General features: G+C 48.6%; 1 protein-coding gene across 1 annotated transcript in view; it reads right to left on the bottom strand.

Annotated features, from left to right (window-relative positions):
• LARS2 (leucyl-tRNA synthetase 2, mitochondrial) overlaps positions 1–23,715 on the bottom strand; it is an 82,492-nt gene that overhangs the window by 46,283 nt on the left and 12,494 nt on the right. The window contains exons 4-7 of the mRNA XM_084902042.1: positions 21,139–21,230; positions 20,063–20,123; positions 7,466–7,555; positions 2,125–2,268 (exon numbers count right to left, since the gene is read on the bottom strand). Coding sequence (XP_084758168.1) covers positions 2,125–2,268; positions 7,466–7,555; positions 20,063–20,123; positions 21,139–21,230 — 387 coding nt within the window. The remainder of the gene's footprint in view (positions 1–2,124; positions 2,269–7,465; positions 7,556–20,062; positions 20,124–21,138; positions 21,231–23,715) is intronic.

Raw genomic sequence — 23,715 nt, 5'->3', positions numbered from 1 at the left:
TGGCTCAGTGGATAGCGGGGTCAAAGGTTCGGTTCCAGTCAGGGGCATGTACCTTGGTGGGCACATCCCCAGTGGGGTGTGAGGGAGGCAGCTGGTCGATGTTTCTCTCTCATCGATGTAAAAAAATAAATAAAAAATATATATATTTTTAAAAAGCACATATCTGACCACGCCATTCATCAGGGTCCTTTAAGAGTTTCCCATGCCGCCATGATAAAGTGCAAATTCCTAAAGACCTACAGGCCTTGCCTGATGGCCCTGACCACTGCCCCAGTTCCCCAGCCCTGCCTCTCTTGCTCTCTGCTATTCCACTGCACTGGCATTCCTGCAGTTCCTCAGACTGTCTGTCGCACAGATGTCTGTTGTAGGGTCACCCACAGGGCTGTTCCCCTCCAGCTTTAGGGCCCACTTCACCCTTGTTCACCTGTCTGCGTCCTAAGCAGGGAAATTTCCCATTTCAGATATTACACTTTGCTGTTCCAGAGTTCCGGCGCTCATTTGTTTTTAATAGTTTCCATTTCCCTTGTGAGATTCCCCATTGTTCACTCATTATGACCGTCTATTCCTTGAAGTTCCAGACCAGTTATATAATAAATGCCTCTGGCTTTATTTCCTAATTCCAACTTCTGGGTCATCTCAACATCTATTTCCCTTTTTAAATTTGTATTTCTATGCCCTTTTAAACTTGGACGATGGGTCGCATTTCCTGATTCTCGGCAAAGCTAGGACATTTTTATTGCGTGTTGGACATCACAGGAGGAACCAGCCTGGCGGGGAGTCTGGATTCTGTTGTCTCTCTTTAAAAGTGTTGAGTTTTGTTCTAAAAGTTCCTTGTGAACCTGTCAGGCCTTTTTATTTTATTTTATTTTTTTAACTAAGGTGAGTCTATTTAGGGCCGTGACTCCAAGGTCTCGGGGCACTGTGCAGCCCCTGAGGCCCTGCCCTCCCTCAGTCCCTCAGCAATCATTTCCACCGGGCCCGCTGGCGCCCCGCAGCCCTCAGCCAAGAGCCTGCAGTGAACACAGACTGCTGCCCACTCCTACCACGCCCACTCCTTCTGATTTTCAGGGCAGACCAAGCGCTGACCTCCAAAGACAGCTTTGCCAATAAATCTGCACAGGAGTTCAGCAAGAACCCAGCAAGTCACCATGGTAACTAGCGTTTCTGATGAACAGCTGAAAATTCACACTTGACAATTTAAAGAATAATGCCCCTCAGTTAGGTTACTACATTTCCAACTCCAGGCAGAGGTCAAAACAGAAGAGCTAATTAGGTGGCTTCGCCACAAAGCGTGCGCCAGAGCCGTCGGACGGGTCTGGAGCCGGCCTGTCAGCAGAGAGGGGCTCCCTGCCGGGAAGTCACAGGAAGCAGCTCCCCCAGCCTCATGCTCCTCCCCCGGGTTCTCCAGGGCACTGGTGCTCACAAGGAGAGGGCACTGTGCTAACCAGTTCCAGCGAGTAGTTTTCCAAATCCAGACCTATGCTCAGTTGTGTTCTGAATAAATGGTAATGGGAAGACAGCCTCGTTTAAGAAACATCTTTTAACCGAGGGGAAAACAGGAGGCGGAGGGGGGGAGGAGGAGGAGAAAGAAAGAAACGTCTTTTGAGTGAGAGAACTGGGGGTCATCTATCCATATGGCGTTGGTGGTTGGTGCTGCCCGCCAACGTGCACGCATTAGTAGGGAGCCTGCGGGCATCAGTGGGAGGCTGTGGGCATCAGTGGGAGGCTGTGGGCATCAGTGGGAGGCTGCGGGCATCAGTGGGAGGCTGCGGGCATCAGTGGGAGCCTGCGGGCATCAGTGGGAGGCTGCGGGCATCAGTGGGGGCTGTGGGCATCAATGGGAGCCTGCGGGCATCAGTGGGAGCCTGCGGGCATCAGTGGGAGGCTGTGGGCATCAGTGGGAGGCTGCGGGCATCAATGGGAGGCTGCGGGCATCAGTGGGGGGCTGTGGGCATCAATGGGAGGCTGCGGGCATCAGTGGGGGGCTGTGGGCATCAGTGGGAGGCTGCGGGCATCAGTGGGGGGCTGTGGGCATCAATGGGAGGCTGCGGGCATCAGTGGGAGGCTGTGGGCATCAGTGGGGAGCCTGCGGGCATCAGTGGGAGGCTGCAGGCCCATACTCACCTTGGCGTAAGCAGTTGTCTTGAGAAACCACTGCCTAAGGTACTTCTGCTCGACCTTCGCTCCGGAGCGCCACGAACAGCCCTGCTCGTCTACCTGCTCGTTGGCCAGCACTGTTTGGTCCACGGGGTCCCAGTTAACCAGGGCCTGTACCAACCATGAAACAAACAAACAAACAAATTAAAAATAACAATAAGTACCTGGCTGGTGTGGCTCAGTGGTTGAGCATCCACCCATGAACCAGGAGGTCATAGTTCCATTCCAGGTCAGGGCACATGCCCTGGTTGTAGGCTCCATCCCCAGTAGGGGGAGTGCAAGAGGCAGCTGGTCAATGATTCTCTCTCATCATTGACGTTTCTATGTCTCTCTCCCGCTTCCTTCCTCTCTCTGAAAATCAACAAAAACTGTATTTTAAAATAACAGTGCTTATCAAGCCAGGATATTTTAGCGCCCAAACTCTGTACTCAAGCCTTGAGTACATAGAGATAAAATAATAACCTTAGACATGAAAACTCTAGGTCAGTGGTTGGCAAACTGAGGCTCGTAAGCCACATGCGGCTCTTTGGCCCCTTGAGTTTTTAGCAAAGGCCAGCTTAGGAGTGCCCTAATTAATTAAATAACAATGTACCTATCTATATAGTTTAAGTTTAAAAAATTTGGCTCTCAAAATAAATTTCAATTGTTGTATTATTGATATTTGGCTTCGTTGACTAATGAGTTTGCTGACCACTGCTCTCGGCTAATAAACCAAGGGTGATTTACTTATCTATTATTATTGCCTATATTAGGGATTAGGAGGGATTCTATCAATATTTAAAATAAGGTAGCCCTAGCTGGATGGCTCAGTGGATAGAGCATAAGCCTGCAGACGAAAGGGTACCAGGTTCGATTCTGGTCAAGGGCACGCACCTCGGTTGCAGGCTCCTCTCCGGCCCAGGTTCTCGTAGGGACTCCTGTAGAAAGCAACCAATCGATGTGTTTCTCAAGCCCATAACCCCAGTATGTGCCCTTAACCGGAATCAAACCCAGGACCCTTCAGTTCGCAGGCTGATGCTCTATCCATTGAGCCAACCAGATAGGGCTACCTTATTTATTTTAAATGGTATCCCTCCCAACCCCTAATATAGGGAATAGTAGTAGATAAGTAAATCACCTTTGGTTTATTAGCCTAGAGTTTTCATGTCTAAGGTTAATATTTTATCTCTATGTACACAAGACTCGGGGGGCCCTGGAATGAGGGGAGTCACTCACTACTGTCCCTCTCTTCCAATCTCCCTAAAAACCAACGGAAAAATACCCTCGGGCAAGGATTAACAATAAATAAATAAATAAGGTAAAAAGAGAGAGCCAAGTTTGTTTAGTATTGTGGAAAGTTCTTTCAAATGGCAGCCCGCCCGCCGCTGCCCCCACGCCCTCCCAAAACACCCACACAGAACTAAAACCGTATAAAATATAATCCGGAGATAAAAAGCCCTATATGCTTCCATCTGTGCCTCCCACCCCACCAACCTCAGAGGATCAAGAAGCAAACATTCAATATGCCGATTGCAAAAACAAACAGGACTTCATTTTCTTATCAGCAGTTCCCACGCGGCCCCGGGCATCTTCCCGGCTCCAGGTTACAAAAGGCGACGTGTTCCTGAGAGGTTTACAAGTTACAACAAAACCTTGGTGTCGGATGAGAGGCAAATAAAAGCAAAACACAAAAGCAATTTCTTCCCCCAGCGAAAGTCTTGGGGGACCAGGAAAAACACCAAAGGAAATAGCATTTCAGATCAAAGATGCATCAGCTGTGAGAAATCTCTCCTTTCTTCCCACGAGCTGATCCGCCTCAACCACAGAGAAGCTGGTCCCAGCTCAGCCTTCCCTGGGGTAGGGGGTAGGGAGGGGCTACCCCAGGGGCAGCCGCAAGGCAGGGCCCTGGCATCGGGGCGGGCGCAGCACTAGCAGCCTCTCCACGCCTGGAGCTGCTCCCAACGCCCTTTCCCGGGTCTCCTCTCACTACCGGCCTCCAGCACACAGCCTCCCTGGGAGCCAGGGCTCTTGACAACATTCCCGATGCCCACGTTGTGAACATGTACTCTGGTGGACACCCTGACTGTCAGGCAAGCACAGTCTTGGTACACAGAACACAATTTCTCGACAACCTCACCTGGCCGACATGTACGCTCTCTACTCCCCACCGAGGCCAACTCCACCTCCTCTGCAGTTCACCGGCCACATTGGCAGGATCTGGATTTTACAATCAGCCTTCCGTCCACACTGAAGCCACTGAAACCCCCGCAAACACCCTGAGCTCCAGCCCACCTGGCCACTGCTTCCCGCACGCCATTATCTGGTAACTCCGTATGTCCCCGCTGACCCAGAGTTAACACGGGATTCGCCTTTTTTTTGCCGCCTGGGTGCTGCACGGGAAGCTTTTAGGAACATTTAGGAAATGCATTCCATGACTCCGTTAGGCAATCAGGGATGCCGGCGACTGGGGCTCCACGGGGGATTCTCAAGGCGGTGTCTGTCATCCTGAGTTTGTACGCTCCCTTCTCTGTGACACAGCAGCTGCAGGGGCCCCTGCCCGCGGGCCTCCTGTGCCACCCCTCACCCTCTTCATCTCATCTTCCTCTTGCTTGGTTCTCTTCCCCTCACCTCCCGGGGCCGCACTCTGCACAGGATCCCTGTCCCTCAGATCACCCTCCGTCAGCTTTTGCCTCCCGCCAGGGCACCGCTCCTCCGGCCTCCGGCTCCTCCCCATCATCGGCCTTGCTGCTTCCTCCCCAGGCCCCGCCTGGCCACCCCTTTTCTGAGGACAGGGACATGCAGCTCCTGGCTCCAGAAGGCTGGTCCAGTATGTGGTTCAGGGTATTGATTTCCTCAAAGTCTACTAGCTTTTCTCTTGACAAAAGGATGCTTAATTAAGAAACACCACATATTGCAGCTACCAAGAAACCAGCAGCTGAGAAGAAGCCCGCAGAAAAGAAACCCACCACAGAAGAGAAGAAGCCCGTGGCAGAAACTTAAATTGTTTATTCCACAACGGTCAAGTCACTTTGGACAGCTAATTTCGAATAAAAATATGATCAAAGGCAAAAAAACAAAAAAGAAACACCACATAGATCCTATTAAAGGATGTAATTCTCAAGATTGATATTGCTCCATTCCATCCAGAATGGGCCCCATCTGGACGGAGTCCAGGGGGAGGGGGTGGGTGCCCAAGGCTGCTGACACCACCTCCGCAGCCCCGGGGGCAGAGGAGGAGAGGCTGGAGACGAGGCCGCACTGCACACCAGCTCAGGGGGCCCGATCAGCCCTGCCACCAGCGGCCATGGAAGTCCTGGAGAAGGCCAACGACACACTCCTAGACGGGCGCTCTCCGCAGCTCCCAGAATGTCCGAGCCCCAGGCAACATCACTCCTTTCTCTCCCAACTACACCCACGGAACAATCTCTTTTCAGTCACAGAGGCAAACTCATGTTCTCCCAGGCACAGGCCTTGGAAAGCTCGTGTCTGGCCATCCTGAGCTCACAGCTTCATTGGTGCTGACACTGTGCAGTGAAATATGTCAACTTTTGGGAGAGCTGCATAACACTGTACTGTGTTTCCCGAATGCCTAATGTCTGATGTTACAAAGTTATGCAGGGGTGAAAAACCCACGCAAAGTGCGAGACAGACCAGTCCAATCCGTTTTAATTTAACAGCGTACGAAAAGGTCACTGATGTTTCAGATTCAACGCTGCAGCTCAAGTGTAAGAGACCACCGCTTGTTGACTTTCGCTATAGTATCAAAGGATAATATTCAAAATTACGGGAAGTGATTATGAAGTCACCCTTCTACTTTTAACAGGTTCCCTTCATTCAGGCTTCTGGTATTCACCACTATGACTTTAAATAATGAAAGTATGCTTTGATTTCAGATATTGTCTTTGGACCGTTCTGGGGACGCTAGGCCATGCGTGGTGGATACTCCACATGGTCGGCCATACAGCCTTCCTCCCACCCTCGACCCCTCTTCTCGTTCGCCCTATTTTTGTTAGCTTTCATAGCTACCTTTCTAACTTAAAAAAACGCATAGCTGTGAACCCCTAACTTTTCACCTCTGACTCCTTGCTGGGAAAGATGAAGGGATGGTCTCGCACTTGCTTCTATTTTTCTTCCCCAAGTTCACCTCCTGGTTTTTGTTGCTACCTTATTTTTATGTTGTCAAGGTTCAAGACATCTTTGTTTTATTCTGAAATTCGAGTGGAGCTCTCTGCATCCATCTCTATATTGATTCTAAAGCGTTCCAAACCTAACAATAATGATTCTGTAAGTAGTATTCATTGTAAGGCCAGGCAGTGTGAAGTGAGTGACCCACGGAACAGTGAATGTAATTGTGTCATCAGATCCCTCTGGTCAAAGGAGAGTGCCGTTTCCACTTGTTACTTCTGGATCTTCTAGACCCACGTTGTCTAGCAGGATGCTCTGTGATGATGGAAAGTGTTCTAGATCCGTGATGTCCAATCTTCGCTACTCTAGCACATGAATGAGGACCTCAATCTTAATGCTAATGAATCGCCATTATTTTAAACCACATGTGTCAAACACAAGGCCCGCGGGACAAATCCAGCCCGCCAGGCCTTGCAATGTGGCCCGCACCGCGCTGTCATCACTGCACTCCGCTGTCAGTTTATGACATTGTCAGTTTATGACTGTTCAGTAAACCATTCGGCCCGCGATTTAGGCTGGATTTTAGATTTTGGCCCCTTCTCTGATTGAGTTCGACACCCCTATTTTAAACTGAAATATCAACATCACACGCCGTTGGTGGCTACAGCACTGGACAGAGAAATTGTAGGCCACACTGTGACCCTCCCCCTCCTCCCCAGCATCTCAGGAGCGTCCACTGTTACTGAGCTCCCAGCATGACACGCTCCTCGCCTTCTTGGGAGACCATTCTCTAGGCACTGTCCTCCCAAGACCCTGCAACGATGATGTTACCACCCACTGGGCAGGGACAGAACCACACTTCCGGGAGTGACTGACCCAGCGCACAGCTGGGAGGGGTCGCTGGGCTAGGGCCTGGGAAGCCTGCGTTCCTCCTCTGCTCCCGTCCTGATCTCAGCCCAGGCACCATACACTGTTACATGCTGGGAATTCAAGTGCGAAAGGACCAAGCCCTGTCCTGGAAGCAGCAAACTAAGCCAGGCGTCACTACTTTCTGGATCTGCTGCGACCAAGGCCATGACCTTGAGGTCATGTTCATTTTCACCATTTTCATGGGCAAATAGGGCGCATTTGTTTCTTGTTTAACAATTGGGTGTTCTGAGCAGACGGAGGAGATTTATTTAAAGGGCAGCTAACTTGGACTTACCTCCTTCTGATAGGCCAGGCCAGCGTCGTAGAGCTTGATAAAGAGGTACTGAGTCCACTTGTAGTAGTCCGGGGAACACGTGGTTATTTCCTGTCGGAGAGGGAGAAGTCACCCACCGGCCACTGTGAACACTCACCCCTACACCACGTACGCACCGGCCTTGCAGCATTTTGAAAAGCAATCTCACTGCAAACATGTGACCGGCTATCCTACTTTGCACCCATTTGTAAAGCGAGAGAAGAGAGACGTGATTGAAATGCCAACCCCAGCCCTGGCTGGCTTGGCTCAGTGGATAGAGTGTCAGCCTGTGGTCTGAAAGGTCCCAGGTTCGATCCCAGTCAAGGGCACATGCCCAGGTTGCTGGCTCAATCCCCAGTGGGGGGCATGCAGGAAGCAGCCAATCAGTGGTTCTCTCATCATTGATTCTATCTCTCTCTCTCCTTTCCTCTCTGAAATCAATAAAAATATATTTAAACAAACAAACAAAAAAGAAGAAGAAGAAGAAGAAGAAGAAGAAGAAGCCGAAACTGGTTTGGCTCAGTGGATAGAGCGTCGGCCTATGGACTGAAAGGTCCCAGGTTCGATTCCGGTCAAGGGCATGTACATTGGTTGCGGGCACATCCCCAGTAGGGGGTGTGCAAGAGGCAGCTGATTGATGATTCTCTCTCATCGATGTTTCTAACTCTCTATCCCTCTCTCTTCTTCTCTGTAAAAAAATCAATAAAATATATTTAATTTAAAAAAAAAAGAAAAAAAGAAAAGAAATGCCAGCCTCACTTTTCCTGTTTAAAGATGAGAAAATCAACCCGAAGTCTTCTGCACACTCCTCCCTCCACCCATGCAACGAACACATGAATTACGAAATGGGGTTCTATCATTTTTGTCAGTGCAAACATAGCCGGGGGACCACAAAACTGATTCGTGAAAGCAGTTCATTTTTAAAGCAATCATAAAATCCAAGAGGAGTATTTTCCTGCTTTTATACGATCTCCATTTGAAAATAAACCTTGTGTTTGCACATATCACCAGGGCCTCGTATCTCCTTCAGGCTCATCCCCTCCATGTACTCCATTATGTGAGTCAGGCTGGCATCGACATAGGAAGACCACCAAAATCATTACCAAGTATTAAACGCAGTGAGAAAGCGTCTGGCTTGTATCTCCAGCCTGAACCGAAGCCTTCCCACACTTACTGTCTGTCCTGAAAACGCCTTTGCAATGGAATCTTGAAAGGCAAGTTACTGATTCCTCCCTGTACGGCCAGGCAGATAAGGTCAAAGACCTGCACTCTCACTGCTTCCTCCTCCTGCTCTCTGCACACAGCAGCTAACAGCGGGGTGGACGGAGGACGGGGCACATCCCCAATGGTTCCACCAGTGCGGACATCCGCCTTTCTGCAGATGGAGGAGAGCTGAAGCCCAGCGGGGAGGGCGAGGAGGGCTGGAGCGGAAGAGGGGATCTGGGAAACTCGAGGTGCTCCCAACGGGCTACCTCTCTTAGGTAAGATTCTTGTGTATTATGTTCTTTAATGTGCTGACTAATAAAAAGAGCAGAGAAATCACTACTAGAAAACAAAGAACTCTGACGGCCAGATCCACTCCCCACTCCCCTGCAAGGCAGAGAGGACAACCAGCCCATCTAACAGCTCTGCCCTCTGGTAGCTGACCCCCGGGGGCCAGCCCCATCAGTGCCCCAGCTGTGGCACTGAGTGCTGACCTGTGAGCGCCAAAGCCAGCCCCAGCTCCCAGGCTGTGCATCCCCCCAGTCTGCAGGAGCTACATGTGCCAAGTGCCTCACCAACTCAAGAATGGGACCAGCACACTGTGGGCGGGCTTGCTCCCCAACACCTCCAAATTCACCCTCATGCCAGGATCGGTTCCTCACCAGCTACCCTCCCCATGCCACAGAACTCCTTTTCTTCCATTTCCCAGACAAGCAACTGAAGAATCTGCATTTCTTTATTTTTTAATTTTTTTTTGGGGGGGGGGGCAAGGGGAGAGGAAGGGAAAAACACAGAGAGAAACATCGACTTGTTGTTCTACTTGTTGATGCATTCATTGGTTGATTCCTGTATGAGCCCTGACTGGTGATCAAACCTGCAACCTTGGCATATCAGTATGGCGCTCCAATCATCTGCGCTACCCAGCCCGGGCAAAAACTTGTATTTCTAATAAAACCGGGGCAGGAGCTATGTTTAGATGTTTGATTTGTTCATCACTGTCTGCTCAGGTCCTGGCACGTCGAGGCACCCCAAAATTATTGTTGAATGAAGAATAAACTAAACAGACCAGCCCATCTAACGCCTGCCATGTTGAATCAAACTAAATTCAAATTATGTTGTAAGTCTATAAGATGAACTAGGGCAGGGGATGCAAGAATGTGGTAAAAATATTCCCAGATTTGTATGGTTTGTTTTTGCAAATTTTTATTCATTAGAAGTTTTAAAAAGTGTGTGAGCTAATATGAAAAAATGAGTTAAATTTAGGAGGTAACTGTTCTCTTTTCTCTACTTATCTGTATCACTAAGTTTTTCATAATAAAGCATCAAAATACTTCCATTAAACACATATAATATGCGTATATATTACATGCATGTATGTGTTTTCTCAGCCCTGAATCTGCTTCTATAGATTGAGAATAAAAACTACACAGCAACAGACCAGTACTATTATCTTCCTCCAGGTTTATGGTTTTGAAAACCACTTTCACTTGAACTAGAAGAAAACTCAGGGGTCCAGTCAGAGGGAAGAAAGATGGCTGTCCAGCCGAGCATTAGTCTATTTCACCCGCCAGGAACTCGATCTCTTTGGAAGAGCCAGCTCCGAGGTGCACTGAGTGTGGGCACTGCAGGCCCCTCCGCCCCTGCCTTCAGACTGGGTCTGACCCGTGTTGTTCACAGCGGGTTTCTGTGTGTCACTGGAGGAAAAGTCATGCCAGCTGCTGGAAGGGTACAGCTCACAAACCAGTAAGTACTCCAGGACCATCACCCACGCCCGACTGTGGTGAGAAAGTTCTGTGCTGTGACCGCGGTGGGACCTGCGAGCTGGACCTGGGCCAGAGCGGGAGCTCGCTGCAACCCCCTTAGAGACGGACCGAAAGCGATGCTCATTCTGACATAAGTCAGCGCCTCTCCCTTGCTTCCTGCGATGAGCAGGTTCCTGGAACAGGCTGTTTGCAGGCTGGTCAAGCATGTAAAGTAATCTCCGCACCTGGAAGCATGCATGTACCAGCACCCGTGACTGGTGCCCGCCAAGCAGCGTGATGACCCATTTACTTCCTCTCGCAGCCTCCACGTGCCTTATGAGTTTGCCCTCATAAACTCTGTTAATTACCAACTGGGTGGCAGCCTCTACCTTCATCTCTCCTGCCCTCTGCTACGGAGGGAGATTCTCAGTGCCAGGAACATGCCCAGTGTCTGCGTGTGTGAACGTCGATGGCTTTACTTGAGTGCATGTTTACTACTCACACAGTCCCTTCTGAAGGGCCAGTGTCCCCAGCCCAGAGGAAGCTGGGAGCGCTCCTGCCCATTTATTCCCACCTGCTGCACACAGGGTCCACTAGGGCCCTCGGTATCATCCTCTTCATGAAGAAATGGCAGACCAGGTGCCCCAAGGCTCCCTAGTCCAGTCTCATGAGAACCACAAACATGGTGGGGAGAGACCCTGCTCAAAAATGTATTTCCTAAAAATATCAGAATGCTTCTGGAACCTTCCTTGATTTGCTGGTTTTAAAGACAACAAAACAAAACAACTAGTTCTAATCTTCTAAGACTTCATCTCAGAAAAAAATCACCAAAAAGGGGACATCTGAAATAGTCTCAACAATAAAGTTAAAAAAAAAAAATCACCAGACATCTTTCTGAAATTAAACTGCTAAAGCTTTCCCTTTAGTCTGGCTAAAATGGAGACTCCCTTTCACATTTTCCCTGAGAACTTCTTACTTAACCCAGCTCTGTAGACAGGCTCTCCTGGGCTTTCAGCACCAGAGATGCTCACTGCCCTTCCTCCCTCCTCCTCCTAAAGCAGGACAGCTCCCAAGGACACCTGGTGATACCTGGAGACACTGTCTGTCACACTGTGGTGGGGGAGGGTGGTGCTGACATAGTGGGTAGAGGCCAGGGATGTTGCTAAAACCCCTTCCATGCACAAGACAGTTTCTAGAACAAAAAATGATCCAAGTCCAAACGTGCCACTGCTCAGTGGGTTTTGATTTTTTTAGTTTGAGTCTGTAACCTCAGGCAGATTAAAGAGCCAAGCAACTCTCCGATAGGCATTCCACACGAAGGCATACAGCGTCCTTGGGGAAGTGGCAATGCCAGCCCCTGCGCCTGGGCTCCCCTTCTCCCTCTGCTGTGACCCCCGAACTGCCCAGCACATGGGGCAGGGCCCTCACTCCCAGGGAGCTCGCCCCTCCTCCCAGCTCTGAGACCCACCCCGGGGGAGACCAGAGTTCTGGAACTCGGTTATGCATGCAGAGTGCTGCTCCCTGGGCCTGAGTGATTGGTTTTACTCCCTAAATGTTAAATCATTTAATAGGCCTCCAAGTGGCTGTGTGACTTGGAAAACCTCTTGTAATAAATCCATGCAATACAGTTCCTATTGTGAAGTTAGAGAGGCGTATCATTTTTCTCCATACATCAGTTTACCGCCTTCCATGAAAAGGCTGTGACAAGTGTTGAAAGATCATCAGTTGGAATCTGGCCCACAGCACCCAAATGTCCTGGCCCAGCCCTGCCTGTACCCCAGGGGAGCCCACTGTCTGTGGGGTGGGATTCCTGCCCCCCACCCCCACCCCACCCCATTCCTGCGGTGGGAAAGCGCTGACTTGGAAAGACTTCTTAGTCAAGCGCAGGCTGTTTACTCTGTTCCAGAACCCTCTTCATTCTTTTTTTTTTTTTTTTTTTTGGTATATATATATATATATATATATATATATATATATATATATATATATATTTTTTTTTTTTTTTTTTTTTTACAGAGTGAGAGAGGGACAGAGAGCTAGAAACATCGATAAGAGAGAAACATTGATCAGCCGCCTCCTGCACCCGCAACCAAGGTACATGCCCCTGACCCGAATCGAACCTGGGACCCTTCAGTCCGCAGGCCGACACTCTATCCACTGAGCCACACCGGTTTCGGCACCCTCTTCATTCTTGTGCTTGCCTTTCCCTGCTTCCCAGACAAGCCAACACCTAATGCATCTTGTTTTTAAAACAGAAAGTCGGGTTATTCAAAGTTATACTCCAAACGCGGCCACACTCACACAGATCCCCTCCTTTGTGCCGAGTCGATGGGACAGGTGTTAATATCAGGGTGATTAATGAATCATGAACCTAACATTTCATTTTGAGGTAATTGTGTTCCTTCACCTCGGGACTAACTTTAGACTGAAAAGCAGCGTTTAATGAAGACCGGAAATGACAAATGCTGCGCACTGTGCTTATGAACACACATTCTGTTCTTACAGGTCTTGTTTCTCAAATCCAGGGCTGCAGCTAAACGCTCCAGTCATGTGAAAAGTTCGTGTTCTACATGCTCTGGAAGCCAATCTAGAGAATGACTATTAATAGAGGGGAGACACTGCTCTGAGGTTAGAAAGACAGTTCTTGCCCCAGCTGAAAGGTCCCAGGTTCGATTCAAGGGCAAGTGCCTGGGTTGCGGGCTTGATCCCCAGTGTGAGGAGTACAGAAGACAGCCAATCAATGATTCTCTCTCATCATTGATGTTTCTCTCTCTCTCTCCCTCTCCCTTCCTCTCTGAAATAAAAAATATATATATTTTCTTTTAAAAGCTTCTTTTTGCTACTGTCTTGACCATTATTTTTTTTTAGCACTATTTTGTTGTTGTTTGTTAATCCTCACAGGAAGATATTTTTCCATTGATTTTTAGAGAGAGTGGGAGGGAGAAAGAGAGACAGAAAGAGAAAAATAGCAATGTGGAAGAGACACATCGATTGGTTGCCTCCTGCCCCGATTGGGGCTGGGGATCTACTGAGGCACAGGCCCATACCCCTGACTGGAATCGAACCCAGGACCCTTCAGTTCGAGGGCCGATGCTCTATCCACTGAGCCAAGTTGGTTAGGCCTGAGCACTACTGCTCTTATGGTAACCTAAACGCTGTCTCCGGCGGCACACTACACAAGATTCTGAGAACCAGCCACCGTCGGACGAGAAACAACAATTTGCTTAATTTCCCGGTAATTGTCCTTTGCCAGCTAACAAGAATTTCATCAAGGCAGCCTAACAATACAGACAGCTTCTCTGAGGAGGCAGTTGGGAACAGAAACCCCTCCATTAAGCTACAGATGAGACTAATGGGTCTGAATGGCAATTAGTTATCTGTCTACTTGAACAGACGCCAGTGTTTCCCCGATCCAAGCCAAACCAGCTCTCCACAATGGCTGCGCTTCTCTGGAAGGAAAAGAACATCTTTATCTGCAATGCACTTGAAAATTTCAGGATCGGCAGGACAGAGTCGTCGGAAAGCTGTTATTGAGATGCAAGTTGTCTGGGTTTCCTGAATAAAGGAAAGCCGTTTGCTTCCGTGGGCATGGACCCAGCGGAGGAGCAGAGAACATCAATCCATCAATTGCTCTGCTGCCTGCCAGCTCCCTGAGCAATGGGTGGTAGAGGCTTGTCACAGCCTGAAAGCTTTCATACGCAAAAAAGAGAAACAAAAATAAAAGCAAAAAACTATAAGCTTTGGCAAATGCATAGGAATTTATTTTGAAGATCTTTTAGTCCAGTGATTTAAAACAAAATTTTTTAAATTGATTTTAGAGAGGGGAAGGGAGAGGGATAAAGAGAGAGAAACATCTATCGGCTGCCTCCTGCACACCCCACACTGGGGATCCAGCCCACAACCTGAGCATGTGCCCTGACCAGAAACTGAACCATGACTTCCTGGTCCATGGTCCAATGCTCAGTTACTGAGCCATGCCAACGAACGGGCAGTCTGGTGACTTTTAAAAGGGAAGAGCTAGGGACAGAGACGCACAGATCAGAATCTTACAGGAAGGGGGAGGATTTTAAAACTATTCAGGGTGGGGCAAAAGGAGGATTCCAGTTGTTTGTATAAAAAATAATACAATAATTTACAAATAATAATACAATAATAAATTCTGTGTTGTGCACACTCACAACTGTAAACCTACTTTGCCCCACTCTGTGCTCGCCCTCTCCTTCTGAGCAGATGGAATAGGTGGACTTTGCCTTCCTCTTTCTACTCAGTACAACTGACATCCTGGTCTTTGCATATATGAAACAAACATAAGACTCGGAAAAATGGAGAAGAGAAGGCAGGCTGCTTGGGAACCTCAACCCCCGAGGAATGACAGACACGGTGGCAAGGTCCTTGGATTTCTTTGTGTCTAATAAGTCCCAGAATCGGAGCCAACAGAGCCACGGAGTGCAGACAAAAGACTATTAGTCTGTGCTCTGAAATATCAGCGTGTCCTGGAACAGTCCTGGGGAAAGTCTTCCAGCTTTTATTTCCTCACGCCAAAGCCAGTTACTTATTTTTCCTTCAATTTTCTATTGTGGTAAAACACACATATTGACCATCCTATTTTTAAGTGTACACTTCAGTGTTACAGTCCCCCCTTATGTGCAGGGGATACGCTCCAAGACCCTCAGTGGGTGCCTGAAGTCACAGACAGACAGTACTGAGACCTAAAGACACTATGTTTCTCCTATGCATACATACCTATAATAACATTTAATTTATAAATTAAGAACAGTAAGAGGTTAGCAATAACTAGCAATAAAACAGAACAATCATAACAGTAGACTGTAATAAAAGTTATGTGAATGTGGTCTCTCTCTCTCTATATATATATATATATATATATCTATTGTATTGTATTCATCTTTTCGTTTCAAACTTTAAATGAAGGACTTTATGCTTCTCTTTGGCATATATGAATTGCCAGCATCCGTACTCTTGTACTTGGGGGCCATTATTAAGTGAAGTAACAACCAGCAAAGAGAAGGTCGATCCCCACTACCTGGAGGACGGGGTCCTATTGCACACCTGGCCCCTGAAGCTGTGTGCAAGCCGCTCCAGGAACCGGTGCACGCTGCCTCCCAGGGGCTCCGGGTAAGGGACTGGCAGCCACCACTGAGCTAAGAGCTGCAACTGACCAAAACTCACTGCCATTTACCATTCAAGTCTTCCCCTGGGACTTGCAAGCCTTCGATAGACTCCAAAGGTCCAAATGGTTATATCAGACACAGCCTGGCAGCGCAGGTGTCATGTGGGGAGACAGAGTCCTGGTACTTCCTACACTCTGCCACCTTCCTAGAACCCCTTCCCCAAAGCTGGATTTTTTAATCAACTTGATCACCAGTGGATTTTTCGAGCCCCTTTTCTCCTTTTTCCAGTGGCTGCTGTTTGCTTTCTTGGTGGAAATTCACTCTTCCCCTGGTTTCTACAGCGCCATTTTACTTCAATTCTACTCCAATCCTAGGACTTGTGTCGGCTCCTCTTTGTCTCTTGACCCCCAACTCCAAGACATCCTGGGCCTCTGATCTCTCTGCACTGTCCCTTGGTGACTTCATCCAGTTTCTCCGCAGCTGGTCCTCTCCAAGGCTGGCCACCACCGTCCTTCCCTGTCCACACGTGCGTGTGCTCACAGAGAGGATTTCTTCTTTGCTTGCAAATCCGTTTCGCTGGCACTGTTCTTGGGCCATCTGCCAGTTTCCCTGGGATCTTCCGGGATCTTATCAAAAGAAAGTTATTAAATTTCAGACTTACCTGAAATTGACTTTCACATATAAGTTCTCAAACAAAAGATACGTTTTGACAGTAAGTTTGAAAGATTATTTGAAAAGTTCACTTGGGGCTATCTGATGCTATGAATAACTCATCCTGGAATGGCTCATCTTCAAGGTGATTAGACATCTCTTCAGTGAAGTTACCTTTTAAGAAAGACATGTGAGCCCTAGCCAGTTTGGCTCAATGGGTAGAGCATCGGCCTGCAGACCAAAGGGTCTCAGGTTCAGTTCCGGGTAAGAACATACACCTCGGTTGCAGGCTCCTCCCCAGTCCAGGCCCTAGTCGAGTGCAAGAAGCAACCAATCAATGTGTTTCTCTCACAACGATATTTCTCTCTGCCTTCCCCTCTGTCTTCCACTCTCTCTAAAATTCAATGGAAAAACATTCTTGGGTAAGGATTAAAAAAAAAAAGAAAACCCAGTGAGATACTCCAGAGAAAACCATCCATAACTTTCATCTAATATAGTAAACACCTCATTAAAAGTGCCAGTTAGCCCTGGATGGTTTAGCTCGGTGGATAGAGTGTCAGCCTACAGACTGAGAAGGGTCCTGGGTTTGATTCTGGTCAAGGGCACGTGCCTGGGTTGTGGGCTTGATCCTCAGTGGGGGACATGCAAAAGGCAGTCAATCAGTGATTTTCTCTCATCATTGATGTTTCTATCACTCTTCCCTCTTTCTTCCTCTCTGAAATATATATATATTTTTTATAAAGTGCCAGTTAGCCTCCTGTCACCCTTCTGCCCTGGCTCATTCCCCATCCCTACTCTAAGTTTCACTATTTACAAACACCAGGCTGTTCATCAATTTGCAAATAGTTCAGAGCGGAGGTTGCAAAGTAAGGCAACAAATCAGACAATCCATTTGTTTCGCAGCCATAGCAACTGGAACGAAAGCCTGAAGAACCAATCAGACAAATCCAGGCTGTTAGGCATTCTTCAAAACCAGGACACGAAACTCTTCAGAAGTCAAAAATCATTATCGGTACCCGACTGGGCTCGTGACCACCTGTGGGGACCAGGGATGGAACAAACCACTTCCTCGAGGAGCCACACGGACCAGGTGGCCCCAAGAGACCTGGTGAGGGCTGAGGAGTCTCAGAACGCGCTCCTGGCTGGGGCAGTGAAATCCTCTGCCACAGGTTTTAGGCTGGTCAGCCCTGAGCTGGCACGGCGCAATCTGAGGTCAGCGACACGTGTGCCATGTGTTCATGATGACATACGGTCCCCACCCCGAGGGGACTGCAGTTCTGAGTGACACCTCAGGCCCCAGCACCAACTTCCTGGAAACAGGGAAGCCCTAAAGGATACGCTGCCCATTCACCCCAATGGAAACAAAGGTGCCCCCCACCCCCACCCTATCGATCAAGGAAAACCTCCAGGAAAAGGTTAATCTTCTGATTGTGAGGGAGGAGTCACCCAGAGCCAGGAGTCTGCCAGACCCACTGCCTCGTGCTGGAAGGGGATCGGAGAGTCAACCACATCAGGGCCTCCTACTGTTGTCAAGGCAACCAGAGCTCCCAGCTCTCACAGGGGCGTCTCCAGGCGCTCACTTGCCCCCCCCCCCCCCCCCCGATTCTTTTTGTTTTAAGCCATTCTTTGAAAACAAAAACCATAAAAATATATATTCCTATTCCTAGCACCCTCATGGTTTCTCTTAGTTTAATCCTTTGTCAGACACCTAATCCTCCATGTAATTAAAATGCCAAGGTAGCAAGAACTTGAAGCAATAATACCTTTCCCTTTGTGATGATACAAATCACAAAAATCATACGAATCATGAAAGGAAATTCATGCAGGAATGGTCCAAGCAGCTTGTGTATTTTGGATGACAAGAGTACAATTCCCAAACCATGATAACAACACGGGGTGGGGAGGAGGAGACTCTGCAAAGACCAGCAAAAGTGCAGGCAAACCAACCGCTGGTGGTAAGAAATACTTACAAGACACCCAGGGAACTTTGCAAAATGACTACCATTCTGTGATGTTATATGGTATGATCATTAATTGCTTTAGCTTAATAGCATTGTGATGAAGGAAGGAAAAGAGGGAGGGAAGAAAGGAGGGAGGGAAGGGGGAGTGGAGAAGGGGGAGGCAGGGAGGAGGGAGTGAGGGAGGGAGGGGATCGCACCAGCCCTGGGAACAACACACGGGCCCATCAACATGCCAGAAATGTCAAGGAATTTTGGCAGAGGGGACTAGATGGAAGAAAAATACCATAAGCTAAACAGCATCTCCCCTTCTTAAGAACAGGTTTGGTTGTTGGAAAGAACAGCTCAGGAACCCCTGTGCCAAAGGGCAAGGTGCAGAGGAGACAGCGGGCTCTGGGCAGACGGAGAGCCCACGACCTGACACCCCTGGCTGTAGGGGCTCAGCAGCACTTCAAGTAGTCATGGTCCGGCGGATCTGTGATGCCACCACTCACTTCCGGTTAAAGAGCAAACCAAAGAGAATGATGCACCAGGAGAAGGGATTCCCCAAACCCAGCGAAAATAAGTGTAGAGACGACAACATGCTGAGGATAAATGGATAGAGCCCACTTAGGAAACGGGGGAAACCCACCAGGGTCTACAAAAAAGATTTGGAAACAAACAAGGAGAACACGGCATCCAAACTCATGAAAAAGATTATGAGCCCGGCCAGTACGGCTCAGTGGTTGAGCATCAACCTATGAACCAGGAGGGTCATGGTTCGATTCCCGGTCAGGGCACATGCCTGGGTTGCAAGCTCGATCCCCAGTGTGGGGTGTGCAGGAGGCAACGGATCAATGATACTCTCTCATCATTGATGATTTTCTCTCTCTCTCCCTCTCCCTTCCTCTTTGAAATCAATGGAAATAGTTTTTTAGAAAAGTATCCACAAGGCAGTAGAAAGATCACTGAATTACAAAGAAACAAGTGGGGCTGGCCTCAGACTTCTCCATCAAATCTATACATGTGATTAAATTACAGAACAACTACTACAGCCACACATACACACGTACACACACACACACACACACACGTACACAATGCTTACATAAAACAACTGTGAAATCTGAACAAGGTTTGCACTTCAGTTAACAGTACTGCACGGTGTCGATGTCTTGGTTTTGATATTAGTCTGAAGTTCTGTAAAATGTTATCACTGAGGGAAGCTGGGGAAGGGTACATGTCTCTGTACCATCTTGGCAACTTCCTGTGACTCGATAATTTATTTGTGACAGAATCGTAACAGGTTCTTGTAAACCTCAATTCCAAACTTGGAACGAAAGGAAAATAAATCAACTTAACACCTAATCGCCTAAAAGGACCGGACGGGTGGATGCTTAATCACTTCCACATCGATCCCAGCAGCCGTGTTCAGCTATCGCTGAGAACAGCAGAATCCCCGCGCCGAGATGCCACCACGCAACCCGGCCGACTGAAGCTTAAGGAAGACGTTAACACTCTTAGCTTAATCTCACAGAAAACGACTTCTCTGCAGACAAATTACCCACTGGGGATACTTTTCATTTGTGGAGACCTGCTCTGCCTCCCTCCCTTCCCTTCTCCCAACCCAAAGAGGCAGCATGTGAAGCAACTGCCATGGTCCCCATGCAATTGGGACCTCCAGGACAGCGAAGACTTTCCAGCGCAGCCGGCAAGGCCCAGTGGTTGAGCATCATGGACCCATGAACCAGGCCATGGTTTGATTCCCAGTCAGGGCACGTGCCAGGAGGCAGCCAATCGATGGTTCTCTCTCATGATTGATATTTCTCTCCCTTCTCCCTTCCTCTCTGAAGCCAATAAAAACATATTTTAAAAATAAATGCACAAAAACCTTCTGTAAGAAGGCCCACTTACCCTGTCCCAGCTGAAACACAGGCCCAGGCGGTCCAGCTGCTTCCGCATGTACTTAATGTTGCTGTGAAATAGAGGGAAGGAGATTTGGGCTTATAGAGGGAAAGCCGTAAACAAACTAGACTTTGAGAATGGGAAGGGAAAGGGGAGAGCCTAGATTTATTGCAAAGGGATCTAAGTGTCGTTTTGCCCTGGCCTCCAAAATATCACTAAGTGCCCTAACCAGTTAGGCTCAGTGGGTAGAGCACCGGCCTGTGGACTGAAGGGTCCCAGGTTCGATTCCGGTCAAGGCATGTACCTTGATTGCAGGCACAACCCCACTGTGGGGTGTGCAGGAGGCAGCTGATCGATGTTTCTCTCTCATTGATGTTTCTGGCTCTCTACTCCTCTCCCTTCCTCTCTGTAAAAGATCAATAAGATATATTTAAAAATATATATATCACTAAGAATCGATGAAAATGCCAGCATGTTGGAAGATACTGACTCTTTGGACTCACACAGGATCTACTAGAAACCACAAAGGCTTTTGGCCCTGGGATGGGCCCTTGCTCTGGCCACTCGGGTGGGCAACCCCGTTTCTGTGGGCACTTCTGGCCCATCCACCTTGGGCGGGCAAAAGTAGTATGAAAAACACAGAGTTTACTCTTGCATTACTAATTATTAATTATTGTATTATTTTCCATACAGACACTGTAAACCTACTTTTGCCCCACCCTGTATGTCTGTAGTCTGCACGGAGTTAAGCCAGGCAATTGGCATAAAATCCGCTGAAGAGAAAAAAAAAACCTTAACATATAAACTGTGGGAATCCCCGTACATAGGTGTTTGAATATCTATAAAAACACCTTTTGAGTCCTAACCAGATTGGCTCAGTGGATAAAGCGACAGCCTGCGGACTCAAAGGTCCCAGGTTCGATTCTGGTCAAGGGCATGTACCTTGGTTGCAGGCACATACCCAGTAGGGGGTGTGCAGGAGGCAGCTGATCGATGTTTCTTTCTCATCGATATTTCTAACTCTCTTTCTCTGTAAAAAATCAATAAAATATATTTTTTAAAAAACAACAAAAAGCACCACACACCTTTGTGTCCAACTGTCTGGGTGCAGATTCCTCTCGATGGCGGCGTTCTCGGCAGGCAGTCCGAATGCATCCCACCCCATGGGGTTGATGACCTAGGACCAGAAGGGAAGCGTCAGGCACGGCGGACAGTGAAGACCTAGATCAGTGTCCCCTCTGGGTGATGAGCAGGCATTTTCTTCTACTGACATGCCTGTCCCTTCCTGGTTGAGTTCAAAATGTGCTCTGGGAAGCCCGCCAGCCACCTCGGACATAGCGAGGATTTAGCAGGTTATACACCGAGGCATGTATGGGAGGTGACTCTGTCAGTGTTTTCATTACTGCATCTCAGGGTTGTTGGCCAGGATAATCTCTCTCTCTCTCTCCTCTCTCTCTCTCCTCTCTCCTCTCTCCTCTCTCCTCTCTTCTCTCTCTCTCTTCCACTCTCTCTGAAAAGCAATAAAAAATACATCCTCAGGTGAGGATTAGCAAAAAAAAAAAAAAGAAAAAGTCCTAACAGCTGAAATCAGCAAATCTAGAAAACAAACTCCCAGAGCGTGAAAAATCATCTCTAGCTCTTCCTCTAACCAATGCTCTAGGAATTTAAAATTGAGTGAGAAGCCAAGCGGACAGCACAGAAGCCAGAAGTTGAGACGAGCAGGCCGCCGCCACTGCCTCTGGCCGGAAGGCTGGAGGGGGAGCAGAGTTATCGGAGCTCAAAGGCCCGGAGCGGCCGCAGCAGCTGACATAGGCAGGTCTGCCCCGACGGAACTGGACTAATGACGGAGGCACTACCCGGGCCAGAAAGCAATTCCCTGGCTTCTCCTTTCCTCCAGCCCCTCCTAAGGCCAGAATTTCTTTTTGCCTGAAACCGGCCAGAAGCCAGCTGACACCAGAGCCTGGTAAAGCATGGCCTTAAGGGGTCTGCCCTCCTGCCATTCAAAGCAAAGCAGGGGAGGGTCTGACAGCAAACTGGCCAAGGACCAGCACAGGAACACCAGGACCGCACAGTCTCCCAGGACTTGAGAGACATTCAAGAGGAATCGAACCAGTTACTGATGAAGGGCAAACACAGGGACGGAGCCCTGGCAGGTCAGACCAGAGCTGGCCAGGAGAGGAGGCCTGGGAGTGGGTCTAGGCCAGCCTCTGATGTGGACACAGTCACATGATCGTGGCTCACCTTCCTGCCTCCCTCCAGGCAGAGCCACCAGCATCTCAGGGTTGTCGGGCAGGATGGACAGCAAGGTGGCCAGGAGAAGGGACACAGGAGACAGCACAGCTACACATGACAATGTAAGACAAGGCTCTGGAGAGATGGACTGGAAAGCATCGGGGATTACTGCCCAGAAGGGCCTGTGAGGCAGGGAGTGGCCAAAGGAGACTGCGGTCTTTTACATGCATATGTATTTTCACGGGGGAATATGGAACTCTATGCTCAATTTTAAAATACTTTTCTTTCAAAAGGAAAAAAACAACAACAATCAAAAGTACAGTTCTTGCGTGGTCAGGGTGGCTCAGTGGTTGAGCATAGGCCATCTCTCCCTGTCATCGTAAAACAACACTTGAGATTGGAAACCAACTCGGCTTCTAATTGACAGCAACCATGGTTACTGCTTCTCAAAACACTGCTATTTTCAGAGAGTGCCACGGTTTCTCTGGAGTAGGTGCAATCGTTTATTTCTAAGAAATTCGAAACACAATATTTCCTTTTGTTTAGCGAATGTAATAACCCACTGCAATTATAGATTGGGGATCAAATTCAGGCCAATACTTCAGGGCAAAGAGCATCCGAGTGACAGCACGGAGGCCCAAGCAAGAGACCTCCCCTGAGGAAGTGAGGAATGTGATAGGCCAAGATCTGCCAGTTCCCAGTCAAGACCCTGGACCAGCAATTCATTCTCTCCCTCAAATTGTATCTGACAGGATAAGCTCTACTTCCAGACGTTGCAGAGATGTGCACATTTGAAAACTCAGGGCCTAGTTGTGTGCAGAGGGACAAACTGGAAACGGATGAAACACACACTGAGTGGCCAGATTGTTAGATTTCTGAACGCATAATAAGGCCACTCTGTGTGTGTGTGTGTGTGTGTGTGTGTGTGTGTGTGTGTGTGTGTTAGAGGCCTGGTGCATGAATTGGTGCATGGGTGAGGTTCGGCCAGCCTGGCAAGGGGGAGGGGACATGGGCGGTTGGCTGGCCTGCCTGTACTCCTGGTTGAGGGGACAATTTGCATATTAGCCTTTTATTATATAGGATATACACTGAGTGGCCAGATTATTATACGTTCAGAGATCATAATAATCTGGCCACTCAGTATATATTATGATTCACGTGCTAAGACCTCCCCTCACTTGCTGATATTCGCAGGGGACTACGTCTGGTCACACAGCTGCCAGACACCTCCATGTCTTTCCTCTTCCTCAGGGAACAGCATTAAGGCCGGAACAGAAAACTCGGCTGGGGCAGCGCCCAGAGGCTTTCTGCCTGAGACAAATTAGCCCAAGTCTGTGAGGAGACTTGGCATGTTGATGCTCATCAGCCGATGCTTTAATCTGGCCCAGAAGGTGCTGGGGAGACCAGCCGAGGTGGGAGGAGGGTAATTT

The sequence above is a fragment of the Pipistrellus hanaki genome (genome assembly GCF_964339955.1).
Source record: "Pipistrellus hanaki genome assembly, chromosome: 13".
NCBI classification, from domain to species: Eukaryota; Metazoa; Chordata; class Mammalia; order Chiroptera; family Vespertilionidae; genus Pipistrellus; species Pipistrellus hanaki.
The sequence above is the reverse complement of the archived record's forward strand: the minus strand, read 5'-3'. Positions and strand labels throughout refer to the sequence as shown.